This window comes from Acipenser ruthenus, chromosome 18 (assembly GCF_902713425.1).
Source record: "Acipenser ruthenus chromosome 18, fAciRut3.2 maternal haplotype, whole genome shotgun sequence".
NCBI lineage: Eukaryota > Metazoa > Chordata > Actinopteri > Acipenseriformes > Acipenseridae > Acipenser > Acipenser ruthenus.
This window is the reverse complement of record NC_081206.1, coordinates 28,026,648-28,047,784: the sequence shown is the minus strand read 5'-3', so window position 1 is coordinate 28,047,784 and position 21,137 is coordinate 28,026,648. Positions and strand designations below refer to the sequence as shown.

The window sequence follows — 21,137 nt, the reverse complement described above, 5'->3', positions numbered from 1 at the left end:
TCATATGCATGATGAGGATAATGGTTGAGTCCTGACTGACTCAAGACTAATGAAAAACCGTTTGCAGGGTTTCTTATAGACAGGTGCAGAGCGAGTCCTTGTAAGGCTGCAAAGCACAATGAAGCATTTTACACAGGTTTTTGTTTTACATGTACCGGTACAGGTAACAAGCATACTTTCTCTAATATATTGGTATTTTATTATCCAATGAAAAAACTTTGGGAAAAATGTATAATTATTATTATTATTATTATTATTATTATTATTATTATTATTATTATTATTATTAATAGTAGAGCAGAAACTCTCTCAAACAAACATTCACAGCATCATAAAAGAGCATTCTATCTGGAATCGTTACTGTGAGGGTTATACCAAAGATTTCATTTTTCATTTAACACATTCAACAAAATCCTCGGAAACAAAGCAGAATATCAACAGGAAATGAAATGTATATTTATATATTTAGCCCATGGCTCCAATAATGTGGGTGAAACTTGGTTGAGGTAGTGTTTTTTAGATTACTGCAACCCAGATGTTTTAGCACACTTGAGTCACACATTAAATCTTCCTGTTTTCTGAAGGCTGAATTAGGTGGGCGGGTCTGTGTATAATTCTTTAAAGTGGCACATCTCCAAACACTTATAAACAGACTTTCTGTCGACCAGAAAATTATTAGAAGCAGAGAGAAAGGCGCTGTCCTAACGCCTACATTATTTAAACAGGGAAAAATGAGGCCGAGATGGAATTACCAACTGCGTGAGTTTGTGTATATGAGTGGTACACTCAACCCCCAGCTTACCACTTCATATAAACCAAACATCCGTTAAAAACACTGTCTGCAAAGGATTTGTTTTGAAGACTTAAACAAACAATAACTACAGCCACTCTCTAATTTTTTTTTACAGTATTACATTTTAGCATTTCAATGGTAACAAGCTTCTTCAACCGTGTATGCATACCTTTCATTTTGTCTGCTATAGTTCTATGTTTCAAACTATTTGACATATGTATGCAAGTATAGGAATACTGTAATATGATGTTGTTTATGAGATTCATGCACATCAACACATAAAACAGAAGTCTGTTTAAATTTCCGAAACCTCGATTTGAAATCAACTTTTTCATCTGCTATGCTGAAAACATGAATTATTGTTATTTCGTTGTATACAATACTGGTATATTTTTCATTCACTTCTTTATTGTCAGCTTACTGGTTCTCTTTTTCCAATAGGTTCCTCGTGACCACCCTGCTGCTGCAGAGCAAGACTGAGCCCCTGTATCCTGCAGGTATATACAAACGGTGCACAGATTTGCAGCAGATAGAATAATTAGGGATTTTAAACTGACATCCATTTTCCTGAAAATGCCCAACCAGAATCCTGACTGGTCAATGTGACTTTTGAACCAATTGAAAACCAGCAAAATGCCAGCTCTGACCACAACAGACTTTTTTCTGGACTTTTTCTGGACTTTTTTTTCTGGACTTTCCATCAAGTCAGCCCTTCTCAATTCCTGCTTTCAAACAATAGCCAGCCAAATGTCTTCGGGAAAAGGATATGTAGAAACTTCCTGTGCTTTTTCCGTAGGCACATTTTAATGACTCCTCCCTTAGTGTGGAGTACCACAATACAAGGGTAACCCGGCAAGAAGTAAAAGCACAAAAGTGGATTCTTGACTTAAACCAAATTTAAGAATGTACTTTACAAACATTGGAAAGATCCACTGCGGATGAGTTGTGTTTATAATAAAAACTAACAGGCAGAGAGCAGGTCCTTAAACTCAGACAAAGTGGCCCCCTCTCTTTTGTTTAAATGCAAACGCTTCAATATCACTTAAAGGTTAACCGATGTGTACAGTGCTTGAGCATACTTATGAATTTACTTTTAGGGTCTCATTATTTTACCTGTGTTTCTCCCCAGTATAGAATGCGCAATGATGTTTCTTTACCTCAGCACCTCCCCAGCAGCAATGGTGGGGTTGGCAATACTGCTAATGCAACACTGTCTGGGATCCTTGGTCAAGGCTGTCTGCTTGGCACAGCCAGGACTCAGACCTGTGCATGACTTTCTGTTAGAGTGACAATTGTTAGAGTGGAGACTGCTGTATCCTGTCCAAACATGAAGGTTTCTGTGATTTAGGCCACTGCTTGTGACAATACACTACACACACTTGCAGGCTTGAACCCCCCGCCCCCACCTCCTTATAAGGCTATTTTTCTTGTTGTTGTTGAACATAATACGCTTATCCGACTAATACTTAAAATGTGTGAAAAAGTTTATTTCTACCAATAATTGACAATAATTCAGGGTAAATTCTCCCAGTATTTTTGCTGTTTATTATATTTTTACCATACTTATGCCATACACTGTACTTGTAATCATGTTTAACCATGGTTTCTACAATGCTGTTTCATACATAACTTTGTTTAACTTTGCTTACCTGGGTTTTTCTTTATTTGTACTTTTACTTGATTACACTTTGCTCTGAATTTTAGCAAATAGTAAATTGCAGTGAACTGTTATATACCTGTAGGTTTAGAATTAAATGAAAACGTTGAAATTGTAATAAGCAAGAATCTAGCACCATCTTGTGGACAACTGTATGGGTGCATTTTAAAAATAAACAATGTTTTTTGGTAAGAGGTACCTTGTGTTTTAGCTTACATACATATGACTGGTTTTGCAGGCACCGATTAGCACTAATATTTGACTGCCTAATGTTAGGTAAGTCAGTTCACTATCAGTGCTAATCAGTGTAAAACCAGCCTATAGACTTTAAAATCTATTTTTTTACACCTCTCATTAACTTTAGTTCTACTGGCAATTATTGTAATTTAACATTTCATTTTCTAATAAACTGTTTTGATTAGGACCATGTCTTGCAACCCTATCTCATGTAATTGAAGCACTATCTTGACCTCCATGTTGGGTATGTGCAGGACGTGCTTCACATATTCAAGCCCCTAAAGAAGCTATGGTTCCATTGTTGTGTGTGTGCTGCTTTACAGAGATTGTGAGAATTACATGAACAAGGATACAGTATATCAAAATAACAGCAGTATCAAAATTCACGTCCTTAGTGATGTGGCTTACAGAAAGTATCCCCTCTACTATGATGAAATAGATTCTGAAGTCTTAAATCCTCCAGAGACCTATTTAATAGCTTCTGGTTTCCACAGATTGTTATTAAACATGAGATAGCCTTATCTCAGATAGTCTTGTCAATGCAGATTATTATAATGTAGCGTGGAAGTGATGCGCAGGGGAGAAATACCGGCCACAATACTATTGCTTTAAAGACCAATGAAATAGAAACAAAATAATGAACTGCTTTATTTGGAAACTGGTTATTTTTCTTCCATTACAGGAACAGATATTTATATCAATGTCCAGCATGAAGCAGAAGTGTATATATTTAGGGCTATTTCTGAGAGAATAGTATGGACAATAAATATGGCTACTTTTAGTTTGTAACATCAACAGGTTGGTTTAACTGGGATTTAATGAAAATCAAGCTGAGATGAAGAATTATATGTATTGACCTGCCCTTTTTAGCCTGACATACAGAAATTTGTTTGGAAAAGGTGGCTTGGGCTATCCCTCCAGACATTCCAACTGTGGTCTCAAAGGAACCAGAGACTAAGTAGTGCAGAGAACACAACACTTTCACATGTGCAGGGACAGCGATCCCTAGATTGACACTGGAGTCTAGCTCATCCCTCAATTCAGCTATTGGGTCTAGGATGACCTGTGGAGTGAGACGATAATGCTTTAGCACTGCAGCCTGCGGCATCCCAAACAAAGTGACCCTGGGTTTGAGTAAGCGGGGTCTTCTTCGTCTTGCCTTCTCCTCCAAACGTGTTCCTGCCTCTCCTAAACAAGAGCCAAGTGTCGCCGCATCAGGAAGTGTGCCACAGCAGCCATCCTGAAGCCAATGACAGGTGTGAGCTTTTATTTTGCACCTTGTAAGAAGAGGTGCAAAGTTTTGGGAGGGTCAGCAATTGCCCAAGTGCAAGGCAAAATCCTTACATCTCATTATGTTTGCGCCTGCTTAGTATTCCAGATCCCCGCCCAATTCCATGCTCTTTTCTTCATTTGAATTTTCAATATCATTTAAATGGATTAATAATGACAAAGTGCCAATTTGATAGCGGATGCAGAACGGCAGGTGAAAACCATTTTACATACACCGCATTTTTAATGACAGCTAAAGTCCCACTTTACGCCAGCTAAACACGGTTTTTGGCAGCAATATTAGTGTTTTACAGCCGCAAATCACTTTGCAAGTATCCTTACATCGGCCCCTTATAGAGCACTGTTTATCTCAACCTGCTGAAATATTTATTCCCTTTATTTTTTTAGAGCCTGATATATTTAGTGATATCATTAGGATTTTTCAGGTAGTTTTCAGTGAAAATCTCATGAATTCCCTATGGGAGGTTTGCTGTCAGAGCAATTATTCAGAAATGTTTACGTTTAAAGTTTTAGGGTTAGTTGAAATTCACATATTTCCTAAATAAATATAATTTGTTTACTTTTCGGAATATGTTTACTTTCAGGCAGCCCTCAAAAAGTCTGGAATCTGAATTTTAAACAGACTTTAAAAATCAGTGGTGCTTAATGAGACACACAGACGAACCACGAAATTCAGTTTCCAGAGCACATTATTGAGAACATAAGAAAATCTATGAAGAGAGGAGACTGACTGGTCTTCAGTAGCTCAAAACTGTCAAGTTGAGTCTTAATGGATCTCATGACTATGTACCCTATTCCATAACCTCACTACTGTGTGAAGTGTCTCCTTCCCTCTGTCCTAAGTCTATCTCCTAAGTCTTCAGGTGCCTGTCGCCTTCTTTTGGTGCATGATTGTGTGCAACTTCCTGCTTTCAAATGGCTTACTTTAACTACAATAACTTTTGTTGTGTGGATGTCACAATGTATTACGTTTGCACTGAAAAAGTCATGTATTTTTGGTTGGGTTAACTACCTTGTTTTTATCTTTCGAGAGAATTTTCTCATAGCTTCAAGTTATTTTTAATAAGCCCAAAAAGCAGACAGTCCTAGGCTGATATCAAACAATGTCAAAGTAAGTTAAACATTGTTCCATGAAGGCATGCATGCAGAATAATATATTTTTTGTCAGAGAACTTAGTTCAAGTTCACAGCAAGATACTGTAACTGTTAGAAACAAGCTGGATTTTGAACTTTCCGTTATTAGGTTGTGTTGAAAATCCCTCTACAGGCAAGTTGTGAATACCTTTCTTGACATGATCCAGGACACCAATCAGTCAAGCAGAGTTGCTCTTATAGTGTGGTGGTGGATACTCTGTTCCTTCCTAGTGTTGCTCAGAAAAAAAAAGTACAAAAACAATTTATGCAACATTTATTAATGAATGTTTATTAACTGTTACAAAAAATATTCTCGTGGAAGTAAATCACAATGCGTTGTAACACTCTAGAAACCACATTTTACAAAAAAGGTCTTTCAAGACCCTGATTGACACCCACTGAAGCTATTTACATCAAAACATTTACTTCATTGCTTTTACAGCAAACAGCTAAATATAGACTGTCAGATTATTTACAGTAAGACACAGATACACAGGCACTGACAAACAGATTGAGTAAGCTCCTGCTAGTTTGGCACCTGTAGGCCATTCGGAATTCCTTAACAATTTACATTTCTTCCCTTTTTAAAAATGTAAAAAATATAAATGATATTAATAAATAGACACTTTCTTGGACTGAAAAGATTCATCCCCATCCTCATACTCAATACATTCATCCTCAGTTACACATTGATTGGCAATGAGCTGCTTTTGATTCAGAAAGGTTATTACCGTATTCCTTCGAATTTAAGCCACACTTTTTTAACCAACTTTTCTTCTAAGAAATGACCTGTGTCTTAAATTCAAGTACAGTATAGTGATGCCTGTATTACAATCACCAACAAAAGATGTGACTGCTCGAGTACACAAACAGCAACGTAACTGACTGGCAGTTGAAGGGTTCCGTAGTCATTATCCTGAGCAGGTGCTCTCCTCCTCAATGTAAACAAAGCAAGCTTTCGCTCAGTGCCAGTCTGTGTAGCCCTGGCTGTGGTGCAGTGGCATTGAACTGGTGCTGCTGCGTTAAGCAGGTGTATTCTCCCTGGACACGCCCCCCAGCCAATCAGGACCTCCCGATCAGCTCAGCTACAGGCAAGCCTTCCTGTTTACTACAGCAGCAGCGTTTCGTTATTAGCAGGGATCCTACTTTTCCACAATAAAAAACCCCACAGCAAACGGGTTCCGCAGCAAATGTATTCCTAGAATCCCTGGTTATTAGGCTCATTTTTAATCAGACCCCCATATTTTTCTACTTGCCACGCAACACCACAGTTCACAAAAAGGCAGAAAAACGAGTAATCACAAATGAAAATATGAAGCAGTGCATAACTGTAATGCTCTGTGTGACAGCAGACAGCTGCAAACAACCTCCATAAGCCGTTTTCATATGCAAGTAAATGCATCTTTGCAATTTTATTAAATTTGAAGGAATACAGTATTAAATTTGAAGGAATACAGTATATTAATCATAGCCAGACATCAAATGTTACAGCAGAAGCCAGCCAAGATGTACAATGTCCATCCTTGTTGGAAGGTGGGTTATATTTATTTATGCAGGGTTATCATAATAAAGCAACTCAAAGTTGTACGGCCACAAGCCCATTAACCTCTCTTGTCAAACAGAAATATTTCCTTTAAAGTTACAGCCACAGTACTAGTGTGGTTTCTTTACAACCCTGTATATATCACAGCACAGATCACTTCCTCATCTATTGTTTACTGACATTGCTGACACAGTAGACAAGGGCATATCATCCTCTGTGAATTGTGATTTAAAGTTAGCAGCACTAAACACCCACAGGCTATACATTTTTTTGTGGCTTTATGAATCAATGCAATACAGTATGTGAATCTGAGCTTTGCAAAAACAGGATGAAAATGCTTTTCCAAACAGAGCAGTAGATATATATCAGGTAGTGCTTGAAGTCGATACATTATTGCTCTGGATCTGGATCCTGCAATTGGAGGTAATGCAACAGCACAGCGCATTACTAATTCTCAGAAAAGGTGTTTTTTTCTTTTTGTTGAGATCGGTGTAGCTTAACCCTATAAGGTGCAAGGAACATATGTGTTTTTACATTTAAAATGTGAAGGCATACACTAACCTTACAACAACGATATTTCCAATAAAAGGGTTTAAAACTGACTGACAGGTTGGATCTGGTTATCCAAATTGTCAGTTTCCTTGTGATACTTGAGTCACTCTCAAATGTATTTTAAGAGGAAACTGTTTGAAAAACCGCTCAGTTCCATGTGTACCTTAAGGGGTTAGAAGCATTTGTTTGGCATATTTTTTTAATTTAATGATAATGATAATTTAATCATTTAATACAGGGCAGTACACTGTATCAAGTGCTTGGTCTAGTTTTAAAGTAAGGATGAATAGATCAGAGTGATGAAAACACCCAGGCGTCTGTTGAACACAGATTTTACACATTAGAGTGTGGGCAGTTACACTAGGCAAACACAAAGCTGAAAGATACTCCTTCTCTGTTTATTATTATTATTATTTATTTCTTAGCAGACACCCTATGCCCTAAACTACACTGAATTCAAACATTATTGCAAACAGGTAATAAAATTAAAATTGTGACTTGCAAACATAGGTGTCAATAATAAGTGCATCATATTTTTATAAGAATGGAATTAATGGAACAATGATCCTATATTTTTATGAAATATATACAGCAGGTGCCACTATTGCAGTACTGCATGTTTTGGCTGCTGCTATTTCCATCTTGAACAACTGCAATTTATTATCTACAGTGCCAAAAAGAAAAAAAAAAAAAAGCCAGATTGTCACAATCTGCACTGATTTATTCAGGTAGTTCACATTATTCATTTTTCTCATTTTCGGGGAACACAAACATTTAATTTCCATCAATTTCTTTGGAATGTTAAAATGTATATATATATTTTTAAATAAAGTCCATAATTCACCTCTTTTCCTCAGAATAAAGTGACCATCTGTAAACATCTGTAAAGTAATACCATGTGTAATACATGTCATACACGCCAATCTGGCTTGCCAGCATCATTGGTCTTTTAATAATGTTTCGGTGCAATTGGTAATATCCTTCTCAGTTCAAAGTTCTGATTGGGATGCTATTCCAGCTTATCCACAGGTGGACACTCTGGTTGTGTTCTTGTATTTAAAATGTAAAGGCATACACTACCCCTACAACAACGATATTTCCAATGGTAGCGATGATTGCAATCCATAACCAGATGGCATCACTGGAGACGGGCTGCGACTCTTCCTGTTGGTTCTGGGCTGTGAGAGCAGCTGCATGGACGCTGGCTGAGGAATTAAACAAAGAGTGATCCACACTGTAATCATCATTGGGGGAATCCATAAAGGCCCCTCCTATTACAGGAATCTGTGGATAAGAAAGGAAAGCCTGGGTTAAACAAGTGTGTAACTGTAAGTGAAATATCTAGCAGATATGATAGAATACACAAGAAACATTGGCAGTACACAGTTTTCAACAACAGCTTTTAAGGCAATGACTGAGGTACACTGTATTAAGTAAATCTGTTAAAAACAGATCTGGAACTAAAAAGGCATATCATATTCTTTGCCATTGTAAATTAGATTGTAATAACCAATTCTACCTTCTTTATTGTTAAGTCTTATATTTCCAGGCAATGTTGTTGATAGGCTTTTTTAAGTCTATTTTGATGAATTGTCTCAACAATCTCTTAGCACTGGTTGGCATTTCAGGTATGCAACACTTTGCATATTTTGCCTTTAAGCAATAACAAACCTCAAGTAACTCGGACACATAGAAATTCATGTTTGAATATTAAAAAAAGTAATTGCAATATACATGGGTGTTTTTTTTCTTTCAGGGTTTCATAATTTACAACATTAGTTATATATTTATGCAGCAAGCACAGCCTCAGTAACCCAAGTAATTATTGATTGTGATCAGAACTGGTACAACATCTTATTGACGGCAGTGGAATGCAACCACTTCAAGCGTTGCATTTGTAAAAGACATCTATAAAACCATTAAAAAAAACACATCTCAGCTGGCTTGTGCGTGATTTTGAATGAGTCAACAAACTAACATAAAACACTTCTGAAAGCCCTGCCTTAAAACAGTGTAATAGAACATTATTCCTGTATCCAGTTTCTCCCTGGATATTCATTAGGAGTCATTATGTTCTAGAAATCATACTGTATACACACTTTGATACAGCATATGGTGAATGACCTCAAAGTATCACCCTTGATGTAATGCAACAGGACAAGAATAGACATATAGCAGAAGTTCCACAAATGTGCTATTTGTAATGCCCAGAGGAAACCTATTCAATAGACATACCTACTTTATTTTTCTTCAATCGCAAACATTTGAATGTCAAAATTCTACAGATCGTTAACAAACAAAGTATTGAGAATTGATCTAACGAAGGCTTGATATGCCAGTGCCAGCGATCACATTACCAATATGTCGCCTACAGTATAGTTCTGTGCATGTGCTAATGATAGAGAGTACGTAGGGGCTCTGTTTCTAGGCAACAGCATATCTTAACCTCAAATTAATTACTTTGCAAACATATGATAGTAAAACTATATAAAAACTAGTCTGGTGCGTACAGGGGATTTTCTTAGTTTCTTGTATTTTATTTTATGAAGTACTTCTATTTAACTCATTTCCCTGACATTACCTGTCTCATCTGTGCTGTACAGTCATAAGGGACTGCTTGTATTTAAGGAGCATTTCTACAATTGCATTTGGAAATTGAATGAAGGGTGCTTTGCTCTGACATGTAGTCAATAGTCTACAGTCAGGCACTAAGATTTTATAATGTTGGGGTCATGAGGTGAGTGGAGCCTGGAATAACTAAAGAGTTAAAAACAAAGCCAACAGGTTCTACGAAAAAGTGATTTGAAAAATGTATTTTTGAAGTTACCACAATCTTTTGCCCCAGGCATTGGTATTTTCACTGTTAAATACATTAAAGGAAACAGTCAGAGAGCTCAGCCTTTTAAAACATTAAACTTAGATATCTTAAGTGAATCAACAAAGAACTGACACCCTTGACAACACTGTAAAAAACCAACAAAAACAATGTATACCTGTGGTCAGATGTGACTTTACAAACAGTCAGTAAGCTTAAACGTGAAAGATATCTGAGCGAATGCATTTTGTGGAGTAAGGAGGGCAGGCAGTTTCCTTCATTAACAGCGCTATTTCATTAAAGGATAGCAATGCCTGCAACATTTTAAGTTGAGGGCTGTTTTACGATACTGAAATCTACTCTTTATCTAGGTTACAAAGTCTCTGACTCCTGACCAAACCCATAAAGAAGACATGAAAATTGTAGACTGATAAAACTTGCATAGTCTTTCTTGATTTATACCTCATTCGTGGAAAATAAACAAATCTGAGGTCTGGTTTAAATCAATGTTTTTTTCTTTATACTTTATAATGGATATGGCAGTACCATCATTTAGATTTAATCCTGGCCTGAATGCATCAAGATTGCACTTCAAACCAAAGGCATTAGAATGAGGTGTTGCAAGTGAATCTGCCATAGCTAATGGGCTGTAAAATGCACATTCAACAAGTGATTAGATTGAGTATTGGAGACAATTACTGTGAAGACTATTACCATCACTTAATCACTATTAATGCTTGTTTTTATAAGATAAACCTACATGTATTAACTGGTCGCTGTGTTGTTTGTGCTGCAAAACATAAAGAACGTTCATACCATATACAATACCCTGAAAACAGAAGAGTTATGGTGGAGTTACATCCAAGTTACTTATGACTGACTACATTGGTATCTGTGTTGACCTGTACTGTATTTAAAATGGCCCGTGTACAAAACAAACACATCTATAAAATGCACTGTACATTACTGTATAACTTTCTGCAAATCCTATATACTTTTCTTTCTTCTTCAGACTACATGAAATAACTAAATGCGTTTTTTTTGTGTGTGTGTGTGTGTGTGTGTGTTTTCCAACAAGGAAAACCGTGCACCACTATGTCAAAAATATTATGGATGAGATGACAAAGACATTTTCTTTTTTGGTTTGTACTTTTTTTGTTTGGCTCAAACAGAAACCGAGAATATTTTATTCTAGACTTTATTTGTTGTAGAATGTTTATATTAACCATATGTGCCTTTCTGCTTCCATCATGACACACAACAGGAAAAATCTGAATGCTAGCTTTACACACAATAGTTGTGTCACATTCATGGCAATGAAGACAAAGCTATTTACAGTACAGTTAACGGAGAACACATCTGGGGCACCTTCCTGGGTCAAGGCAAAACCTGGGCATTGCACACACGACTCATCAAAGCAAGTTTGTGACTTATGGCAATGCTGCCTGACTCTCTGCTCTGCTGCATTTTTTTTTAAACGTGTTTTAGCCCATGGCATACGACTTGGAAACACCTCCACAATCCCAGAAGGCTACTCTATACGCTTCAGTGACTGACAAGAGCAAAGGAAACTTCACTGCTGTTGTGACAAATCTCCAAGGCACCACAAAACCCATCAATCAACCAAGAATTACATTTTATGCTCAAATATTGGGTCCACTGGTAACAACAGGGTATAAGTCATGACATTAAATAAATAAATAAATAAATAAATAAATAAATAAACTGTTGAAAGTTTCTTGGCAGACAATAGATTTTTTTAGCTTGGAAAAAAAAAATTGTAACAAATTTGTTTTTATCTAAATATTTTCACTTCACATAATATAGGGAACAACTGTGAGATTATTTAGTGCCAAGCCGTATGCTAGAGGCGTGATGTGAACATTTGACCACCGGAGGCTAAATTGAGAACACTGACATAAACAGGATTTTAACGTATTGTAGGTGATGCATTAACTTACTGCTCCACCAAACCAAGGAGAAATTCATATAAGATTTTGGGTGTGGAAGGGCACTGCTGTGTCAAATAATAGATTGGTTCGATTTCATTCTCATTCTCCTATCGTTCTTTCATACTGGCTCAGCTAAACCCCTGGGGAGCCTGGCTCATCTCAGCTGCCCGCGAGTGATATATGGAGAATATCACGATTTAGATTCAATTACATTGGGTTGAAGAAAAAGAAAATGGATGAGTCTAATATATTCAGGGCTTCTGATGTTCTGTGTTTCACCCTGACTTGTATACTCTCCTTTAAGAATTTAATGGATGCCTGTTAAGCCATTTATACATCTCAATCACAACTAAGAAACCTGTTCATAGTAAAACTGATTTAATTTATGTTTTTATTTCCTGTGAAACAACTGGGCTCAGAAGTCCTACATATATTCTTCTCCTGTTTGTGGTGCTTTAACTCCACTTGAACTATCTCTGTTCAGGCAGACCACACCAGTAAGCTTGCCTAATTCTGGTTCAGATGTTTTTACTGATAATACATACACACTATCCCTTGGCTTATTTGTACAAAGTGGTTATCAACATGTAGGATTCTACAACATCTTACAGATTAATAAATCTGTTGATTAATTCATATATATATTTTCTTTTTTTTACTTTAAATACTAATTTTAAGTAAGGTGAATAAGTACAATTCTGTGTAATTGTTAAATATATAATGTGGATAGTGTGATATGTTTCACTGCACAAATGCGGTTCTTGTTTTAAAATAGGCAATTCAATCCAAATCTAACTTCTTTGTGCCACAAAATGTGGGACTGACAATTTGAATATTTTCTCTTAGTATCACAATTATCATTGGCTATATTTCCATATCATATCTAACCCTTTTCCTTGATGTATTCTAATGGCATGTTACAGGGTTTTATGGAGAAGTTTGACGATTTTAAACAAACCTATAGGGGTCTACTTTAATGATCTAAAGAGCTGTGGATCTTAATACTATAGATTATTACTATAGACCGAACAGAGCTTCTTATAAAAAATATTAACAATTAACCAAAACATTTATCTGTGTTACAAAGATCTTTAACTGGTTGAGGAAATTACCTTTTTATCATGTGATTTGTTTCTAATGTTCCGATAAAGATCACGTTGCTAATAAGCAAAGATGCATGAAATCTGCATTTTTCACAATAAATTAAAACCAATGATCTAAATGGTTTCCCCCATCCAATATACACTCTCAGTTATCAGTACTTCTCTACTCAAAGGAAATCTCCATTGTATTTTCCAATTTGTATCAGCAGATGTTTCCTTAATCCCTTAATCAGCACTGCTGGAGCTGGCAGCTCTTTCTCATCAACCAAAAACTTGAGTGAATCGGTACAAAGACAAAAAATAGACGAGCAGAAAGATATTAAAAATTATACATAATTAATTTGGTCGAGGAACTGAAAGAGAAATATGGGAAATAAGGTCATTCGTCTTTCACTGCAAAATTATCAACTGGCACTGATCATTATGTTTTAATTAAAAAGCCCTTTTTGACTGGCAGTGCACATTTAGATTTTAAAGAAATTTTCCACATATCTTGTAATAAACTGCATTGTGGTTAATTTCACAACTGATAGGCTTTATGGTTATGCTGAGCCTTTCACAGGAAAGCTCCTGTTAGATCTAGTACAACTATGGGGAAACTGTGAAACTTTAAAAAGTGAACTTGCATATGTCTATTATTATTTCTTAGCAGACGCCCTTATCCAGGGCAGCTTACAATTGTTACAAGATATCACATTATTTTTACATACAATTACATTATTTTTTACACATTATTTTTACATACAATTACCCATTTATATAGTTGGGTTTTTACTGGAGCAATCGAGGTAAAGAACCTTGCTCAAGGGTACAGCAGCAGTGTCCCCCACCTGGGATTGAACCCACGACCCTCCAGTTAAGAGTCCAGAGCCCTAACCACTACTCCACACTGCTGCCCATATAATGGCTGAAAGGTTTTCTGTATATTGATAACAAATAATGAATACCACAGACCACAATTTAAGAACTCAGAAAATACAACTACTCTGAGTGCAATAAAAAAGCAGACTAAATGGATACGTATGCATATTCATAACCAAAGTGAATTAAGGAATAGTGATTTTGGCCTGGTATTTGCTGTTATGTTAAAATGGACAATAATCTGCTGCATGCATTGCATCTGAAAAAACAAAACAAAAACAAGGATTGTATCTGCATGGAGACTGGACTGCTCCCTTTCTCCCTCCTGAGCAGGCTTGAGTAATGCTTGCTGTGCATTGTGAGAGGCTACCTGCTCTCTGGATTAATACTGTAGAGAGGCGTCAGTCCGCAATTCATTGACCCAGTTAATGCGATACATCTTCTGATTGGTTGGCCAACACCTTATTAGTGAGGTGGTAGTCTGCATGATTCACACAGGTTGATTTAGAATATCACGCATCTGGAAGTGTATCAAACAAAGAACAAAACAAAACAACAACCAAAAAACAGAAATGTGTGTAAAGCCTGTATTATATACATCACTATCCCTCACATCTCTGCTTAATCAAGCGAACTGGAAGTCTGACATCCAGGTGAATTGCAAATCTGGTGAGTCTCCAGTTTTCCCAATAGAAATAGCCTGAGCCATAGTTTGTTGTTTACCCAGTTTTACTGGAGTTGGTGTGTGGGAGGAGTGGGGGGGATGACATAGAATGCTACTGTGTCTAGATTATATTCTATATATTTGATACATTAGGGGTGTTTTAAGTAGAAGGAACAATCCTCTTTTTCACAAACTACAGCATTGAATTTTTTTTTTTTCTAAAACCACATTTCAAGATAAGAATTAAGCACCATGTTTCTCCATTCCAATACATCTTCTTGCCCCAAAGACAATAGCTTTCTTTTCTTTAGAATTAAAAAAATAAGTGCTGGCAACACTGGTGACAGTATGTAACCTTTCACTAAATAAATAATGTAAACTTATGCTTCCATGAAATGCTTTACAGTCATCCTCCAAGAAACTGGCAGCACAAATAACCGAGAGACAGAAAATATACAAAATGAAAAAAGGTGCTGAGTTTGCAAATGTATTATACATTTGTCTTTGTTAATAGGCAAAATACGATCTATAAGACAGAAACAAAACAGGTTTAAAAAATAAATAAATGAAACGAAGAAAACATGATATTTTCAAACCAAGGACTCTGTACTATAATCTAAATTATGTATTCCAATAGTATGCAAATTTTCTTATCTATAGACATGAACACATGTAATAAAAGGTGCCTAAAATAGACCACTGTTGCAAACTAATATACAATCCAATCTGTTCTTAAGATAAAAGGAAATCAAGACAATGCATTACTCATGTAATGCGTACTTGGAATTATGTTTAGTTCAACGGCTTAACCCTTTAAAGACCAAACTTGTTAGGCCTACCATGAAACTCATACACAGCTGACTAATTATTGATTTTGGGGATCATGTTGCAATTATATTATAGTCTTTAAAAAAAAAAAAAAAAGTTGCTTCAGTAATAACAGCTGTTAGCGGCATCATATTTTCCAGATTAGTGCATTTAATAAACTATGACATTAGAGCATTTATAAATTGAAGCAAAAATCTATAAACATTAATATCAATCTTCCACTAATGATCTAAAAGTTTAGTTTCTAAAGCAAATATTGAGATATTGCTAACAGGAGTTGCTCCTTTAAATCCACACTGAACACCTCTGAGACATGGCATGACTGCTAGAACAACACGCTGGTCAAATAATGATACCATTATATTACTGGCCAGCAGAACATTGGCTGAATGTCGTTTTTCAGATTTAAAAGGCAAATGCCATTAATCAAAGTCAGGACCCTGGTGGTTGCAAGGTTCTTCTGGTGTGCTAATACATTCTGAGTTTAACTGGGAGGTTAATGCAATTCTTCATGGTAAGTCACCCCTACTAATCCGATACCAGGGTTTAGTAGTGTGGGAGCACTGGTTCCTTGGGTTTGGCAGATGAAAGGAGGCATTTGATTTAGCAGCAGGAACTGAGATCATCTGGTGATTTTCAGTCCCCCTAATCGGCAAGTGGGTTACAGTGGTGAGAAAAATGGGTAAAAAAAAATAAATAAAAGAAAACCTGACCATTCCCCTTCTCAGTTGTGAAATTCAGGTGATGCTGATGGCATGAAACATTGCACATAAAGAAACAGTACATATATTTATCTTTTTTCTCTCCGTTCTGAACTCACTGATGCAGCACTTTCACCTTAATCCATGAAAGCACTACCAAAGAACAGTGTAAAAAAAAGTAAAAAATGTAAGCTACAGTATTTGACCTGGAAACGTCACTTGGCACTGTAGTCATGCGTCTCATATAGAATGTATTTGTTGGAGCTACTGTATAGGAAAAGCAATACAATATGATAGAGGAGGATGTGTACCAAGCTGCCACCTTGAAATACTTCAATCAATAGACTTTCATATTTTTTGAAGTGCATAGATTATCTATTACTATTGCAACTACAGTAATACTGCAATATTTCGCTAGAGCCTAAAGATAAGGCACAGATCTTTTCAAGTGTAATAAACATAATCGTTTCTTACACAGAAAAACAGCACGCTACAGTAAATGTAAATCAAGTCAGTTAATGTTATAGTACACACACAAAAAAGATATAGGGGTTAATTAAATTAATGTGAACTGTGTTAGATCTCAATATTTTTCTTTGCCATACCAGTCTAAGAATGGAATAAAGAATAAACTACCAATATTAAAGGTCACTGACCAGTTAGTGATCTATTTATGTATGCTATGGCAAACAGTACAGAGAACAAAGATGTGACAAAATATATTATAACTAGAAACTGTTGCAAGTCAAACCGTTTTGAGATTTTTGGTAAAAATGATAGATAGTTCAGGAGTCACAACAACCCATCTACTCTTTGATGTGTCAAGTTTTTCTAATTACTAATGCAGCAACATAAACTTCTAGAGACAGCAACAATAAACACATTACCAGACAGCTGAGAGTGCCAAAAATGCAATAACATCCACTGATTGACTACAGTGTGACTAAGTGGCTAGACTTTAGTGAGTCATATATTATACCTCATCCAAAGCATTTTTCACAACACCTCTATTCAGCATGTCCTGAAAATGTCAGTATTCATTTTTTTTAACCCAGGTAAATCCTTTAAAAAATATTTTCAATAACCCAGGAGGTATTTGTTACAATGCAAGTGAAAGAACATAGCAAGACAATGACAGTAATCCATTGTGTATCTGCATGTCACATATCAATCAATCAATCAATCAATCTTTATTTTATATAGCGCCTTTCATAGTGGACCACCATCAAAAAAGCACTTTACAAGATGCAGTAACAACAAGAAAATCCATAATACTTTAAATACAGAGACATGTATAATACATGCTATACAGAAAAATAAATCAATCAATCAATAAATAAATTAATATCTGTTACTGTTATTTGCTGTAGGGCCAGTGCGATTATTATTATTATTTGTAAATAGAATGTGTTAGACCTGAGGTTATTCCAACAACAATCTAGTACATTCAAAGGTCAGACTTACAGAGACATTGAAATGAATAAGAAGGGTTGAGATTTTCAAGATCGATATACTAGATAGGTTGGCACCAATAGATGGCTTTTTTCTCCTTAAGTACAGTAAGTGTCCTGTTTTTCCCTATTTGAATAAATCAGGCTAGCCTTTATAAAAACAGTAGAGGAAAAGTCTTGTCAGTGATAGACGCTTGATGCTTTAAAATTTCAATTAGCCTTTCAAAGCATCCATCAAGCGACTTTTTCTGACACGCCAAGTTTTAAGCAATTAAGATTTTCAATCCACAGATCTGTTCCTGTCGCCTGAATGTTCAGTTGACAGGAACAAGTCTGTTGATGGAGAATGTTCCACTTTTACGTGTAATATATATTCTTTAATGACTTATGTTACATGCATTCCTACTTTTAACACACTGGCCAATATTACCTGATGGCAGACAACAACATCCGAAAACAACTCCTTCAAAAACCCCACACAGTGAACCTGCATGGTTGCTTTAGTGACGTTTAACATCTTTGTGCAGAAACAGACTGCAGAGAAAGTCTACTTGCAGTAGGCAATACGTGAAAGCTCAGTGACATTTTCCTTTTGTAATGAATATTCAGAGATTTTAAAAATCTGGATATGAGACCACAGGGCTCTTAAGACGTTATCTGGAGATTCAGTACTAAGAAATGTCTGTACCAGTGTCCTGTTACTTATGGAAGTAGGCTAAAATAAAAAAAGAAGTTATTGTCGTGGGATATACTTCTGGTGATTGGTAATTTTTTGGATTTGTTTTTAGTACTGTAAGTCATTTATACAAAGTTTTGCTATTACATCATTTAAAAAAAACATTTTGTAGTGTAGGCTATTTATGTTATGTTGGCATTTTAATACTCAAAATACAGGCCACACAGTATGTTTACATGCAAAACACATTCAGAATACTTCAATTCCAAATAAGTATTCTGAACAATCTGGTTACATGGAAGTAGAACTGAATATTTAAACAATAGTGCCTGTTGTTTTCAAAATTTTTGTTGCCCAATTATTTTATCCCCAATTTTGCTCCCCAATTTGACGTCCAATTATTTTCCCTCTCACCGCAGCAATTCCCTACACAGTTCAGGAGAACTGAAGGTTCAGTGGAAGTCCGCCAATCCCACAACCCAGCCAGCTTCTTTACTTACACCCAGGAACTCGAGAGTGGATGTCAGCGAGCTACCAACCTCTGGAGGACAAAGACCAGCCAAAGTGTTATAAATAAAATCGCACCACCACCAACCACATACAGTACATACACAGGCTACAATAATTGTCACCAGAAAACTGCAAATATCTGACCACATACTATACTGTAGTTAGATTTCATAGAAACCAGACAATAGTGTGCTTTTGTCTCCAATGCTGTGCCTAATTAAATATTGCAATGTAATGGGAGACCAAGAGAAATTAGAGCCAGATACATAATCAATTATACCAGTGCTTGAGTTCCACAGGGCTTCTCATCATTTCTCTGCCAAAAATAAATCCATACAGGTACTGCCTAATAACAGATAGATTTGAAACAGATTCTCCATTAATACAAAGTGATATTATTCCATTCCTCAGGAAAAAAGCAATCCTGCTGTATGAGTTACCCCTGAGTAAAGTCTAAATGTTTAGGGGACATTTCTGGGGAAAAAAGATAATTAGATATCAACTGACAAAATGTCAAGTACTGGTTTTGTTGTAAATATAATTTAGGTTCTTTTCTCTGAAACAGGTGGTATCCATTTAGAAATACTTTTTTTTCACATAGGACTTTAAATTAAGTGACCTTGGATGATAACCTATTCAAGAATACCATGTGGCATATTTGTGGTCTAGCAGTTTTGTGTTATGAACAGACTTTTTTTTAATATATCTACCCATCCCATTGTACCAGCCCGGCCCTGGCTATACCCTATTGACAGTGTTATGGCAGATGTTTCTAATTTGTTTTTGAACCACTGAACTGATTCATAGACTGGAATACAGATATCTTTTACCTTCTGTTGGTACTGTGAGCTTTGTCCACAGCAATTCTGACACAAACATAACAACATGTCTCAAAGTTCCTGTGATCCGCACAGCATTAGACAATAAAATAATTACTCCTGGTACAGTGACTATTCCTGACAGCAAATATTCTGTGCAAGATTGATTACAGTTAGTAGGAGCTAAGTGGAGGTGCTATGCTTTGCATAAAACCAGATCAGATTGTTCATTTACCATAACATTATATATCTTACATATATTTTAAACACAAACGTTGTCCGTGGATAAGAAGTATGGTATATTTTTACTATATACATGTTCCTTTATGGGAACATAAGCTATTTAAAACTGTTAACGTTTTACATACATATCTTCTAGTTCTACTAAACACGAACTTGAATTCCCCATAACTACAGTACAATCACCACGAACTGTAGTTATTCTTAGGAAAATTCAAGTTCAACATCAGTGGTTTAATACGATTAAGCATTTTAAAATATCGTCTTTGTATTTTTAATTTATTGTAATTTGACTGCAAGCACACAACAGGTGGCTGTTTTTTTTGTTAAAATGTATAACAAAAGAAAATTCGGTACAACGTGTTGAATTGTATGTGTACCCCCTTTTCAGTATCATAAATGTAACGGTTTAAAATAATAACTTTGTATTCAAGTTCAATAAGCGAAAGTTTAAATCCATGAGTCATATTGGCCACTTGTTATAGAGGCATGTGGTTTATTTACTGTATACGGAATGTAAAACAAAAACAAAGCTATTTCCTACCTGCGCAGCCATAAATGAAAGATCCATGTCGTTCTTCTAGGTTAGTGCAATATCTAACACACTAAAATTATAAGCAACAGAAAAAGGCAAATGCTCTTCCCAACCAGTTCATTTGACTTCTTGCACCGTTAAATGCACATCTTCATAAAAAGCTCACATTCAAACGTTTTACTTCTCTTGAAAGAAAAGAGGCTAATGCATTACACAGCTGTGCGCAATTAGGAATGAGAGAGAGAGCGAGGAGGGAGAGCGAAGGAAATGCTACATCAGATGACAGAAAACGCCCTCCCTCGACCAAAGAGCTGCAACCTGTTAAGGCACACAAGGTAGTTTTAATTTTTTAAAACAAAATGTAGCATACTAATCGATCATGACCATACTTCTCATATACTTGTCTTGCAATTTTTTTCTCTTATATTGAAGCTTTGTAACATCAATTCCTGGTATTTTCCTTTTTTTAAAGTTTAAATTTAGCACTAATGTAAATGCTTTGTGAATGTGACCCATATGTGTGTGCTCACGGTAACATGCTGCGCAAGGGTACTCTTTGCATTGTTTTTCTTTGGTAATTATTATGTTGGTATGCTGACAGGTGGTCAGTACAAAAACACATATGTACTGCGTGGCCGTTCTGTTGTTTTATACCAGTTCATTACCAAGCATTCTTCATAAGCATTCGCTAGATTTCCAGCCTTATGACTCAATAATGTCAGTGGCAAGGCGTTTCACCAGAATTCAGGAGCTGCTCTCGTTCTAGTTATCTGCCAT

The 21,137-nt window shown here is 36.0% G+C and overlaps 1 protein-coding gene across 1 annotated transcript; it reads right to left on the bottom strand.

Moving 5' to 3' along the window:
* Positions 1-7,906: 7,906 nt before the first annotated feature.
* LOC117969711 (uncharacterized protein C14orf132) lies at positions 7,907-20,665 on the bottom strand. The gene is made up of 2 exons (XM_034917633.2): positions 20,370-20,665; positions 7,907-8,490 (listed from the first exon to the last, which is right to left on the bottom strand). The coding sequence occupies exons 1-2, from the start codon at positions 20,394-20,396 to the stop codon at positions 8,263-8,265; spliced, it is 255 nt and encodes an 84-aa protein (XP_034773524.2). The 5' UTR covers positions 20,397-20,665; the 3' UTR covers positions 7,907-8,262.
* Between the last annotated feature and the right edge of the window lie 472 nt (positions 20,666-21,137).

Bases quoted from the DNA above. Each gene is read 5' to 3' on its own strand.
- LOC117969711 (XM_034917633.2), bottom strand. From the start codon at position 20,396: ATGGATCTTTCATTTATGGCTGCGCAG. The intron at 8,491-20,369 runs GTAGGAAATAGC...TCTTATCCACAG, and splicing joins TTTCATTTATGGCTGCGCAG to ATTCCTGTAATAGGAGGGGC.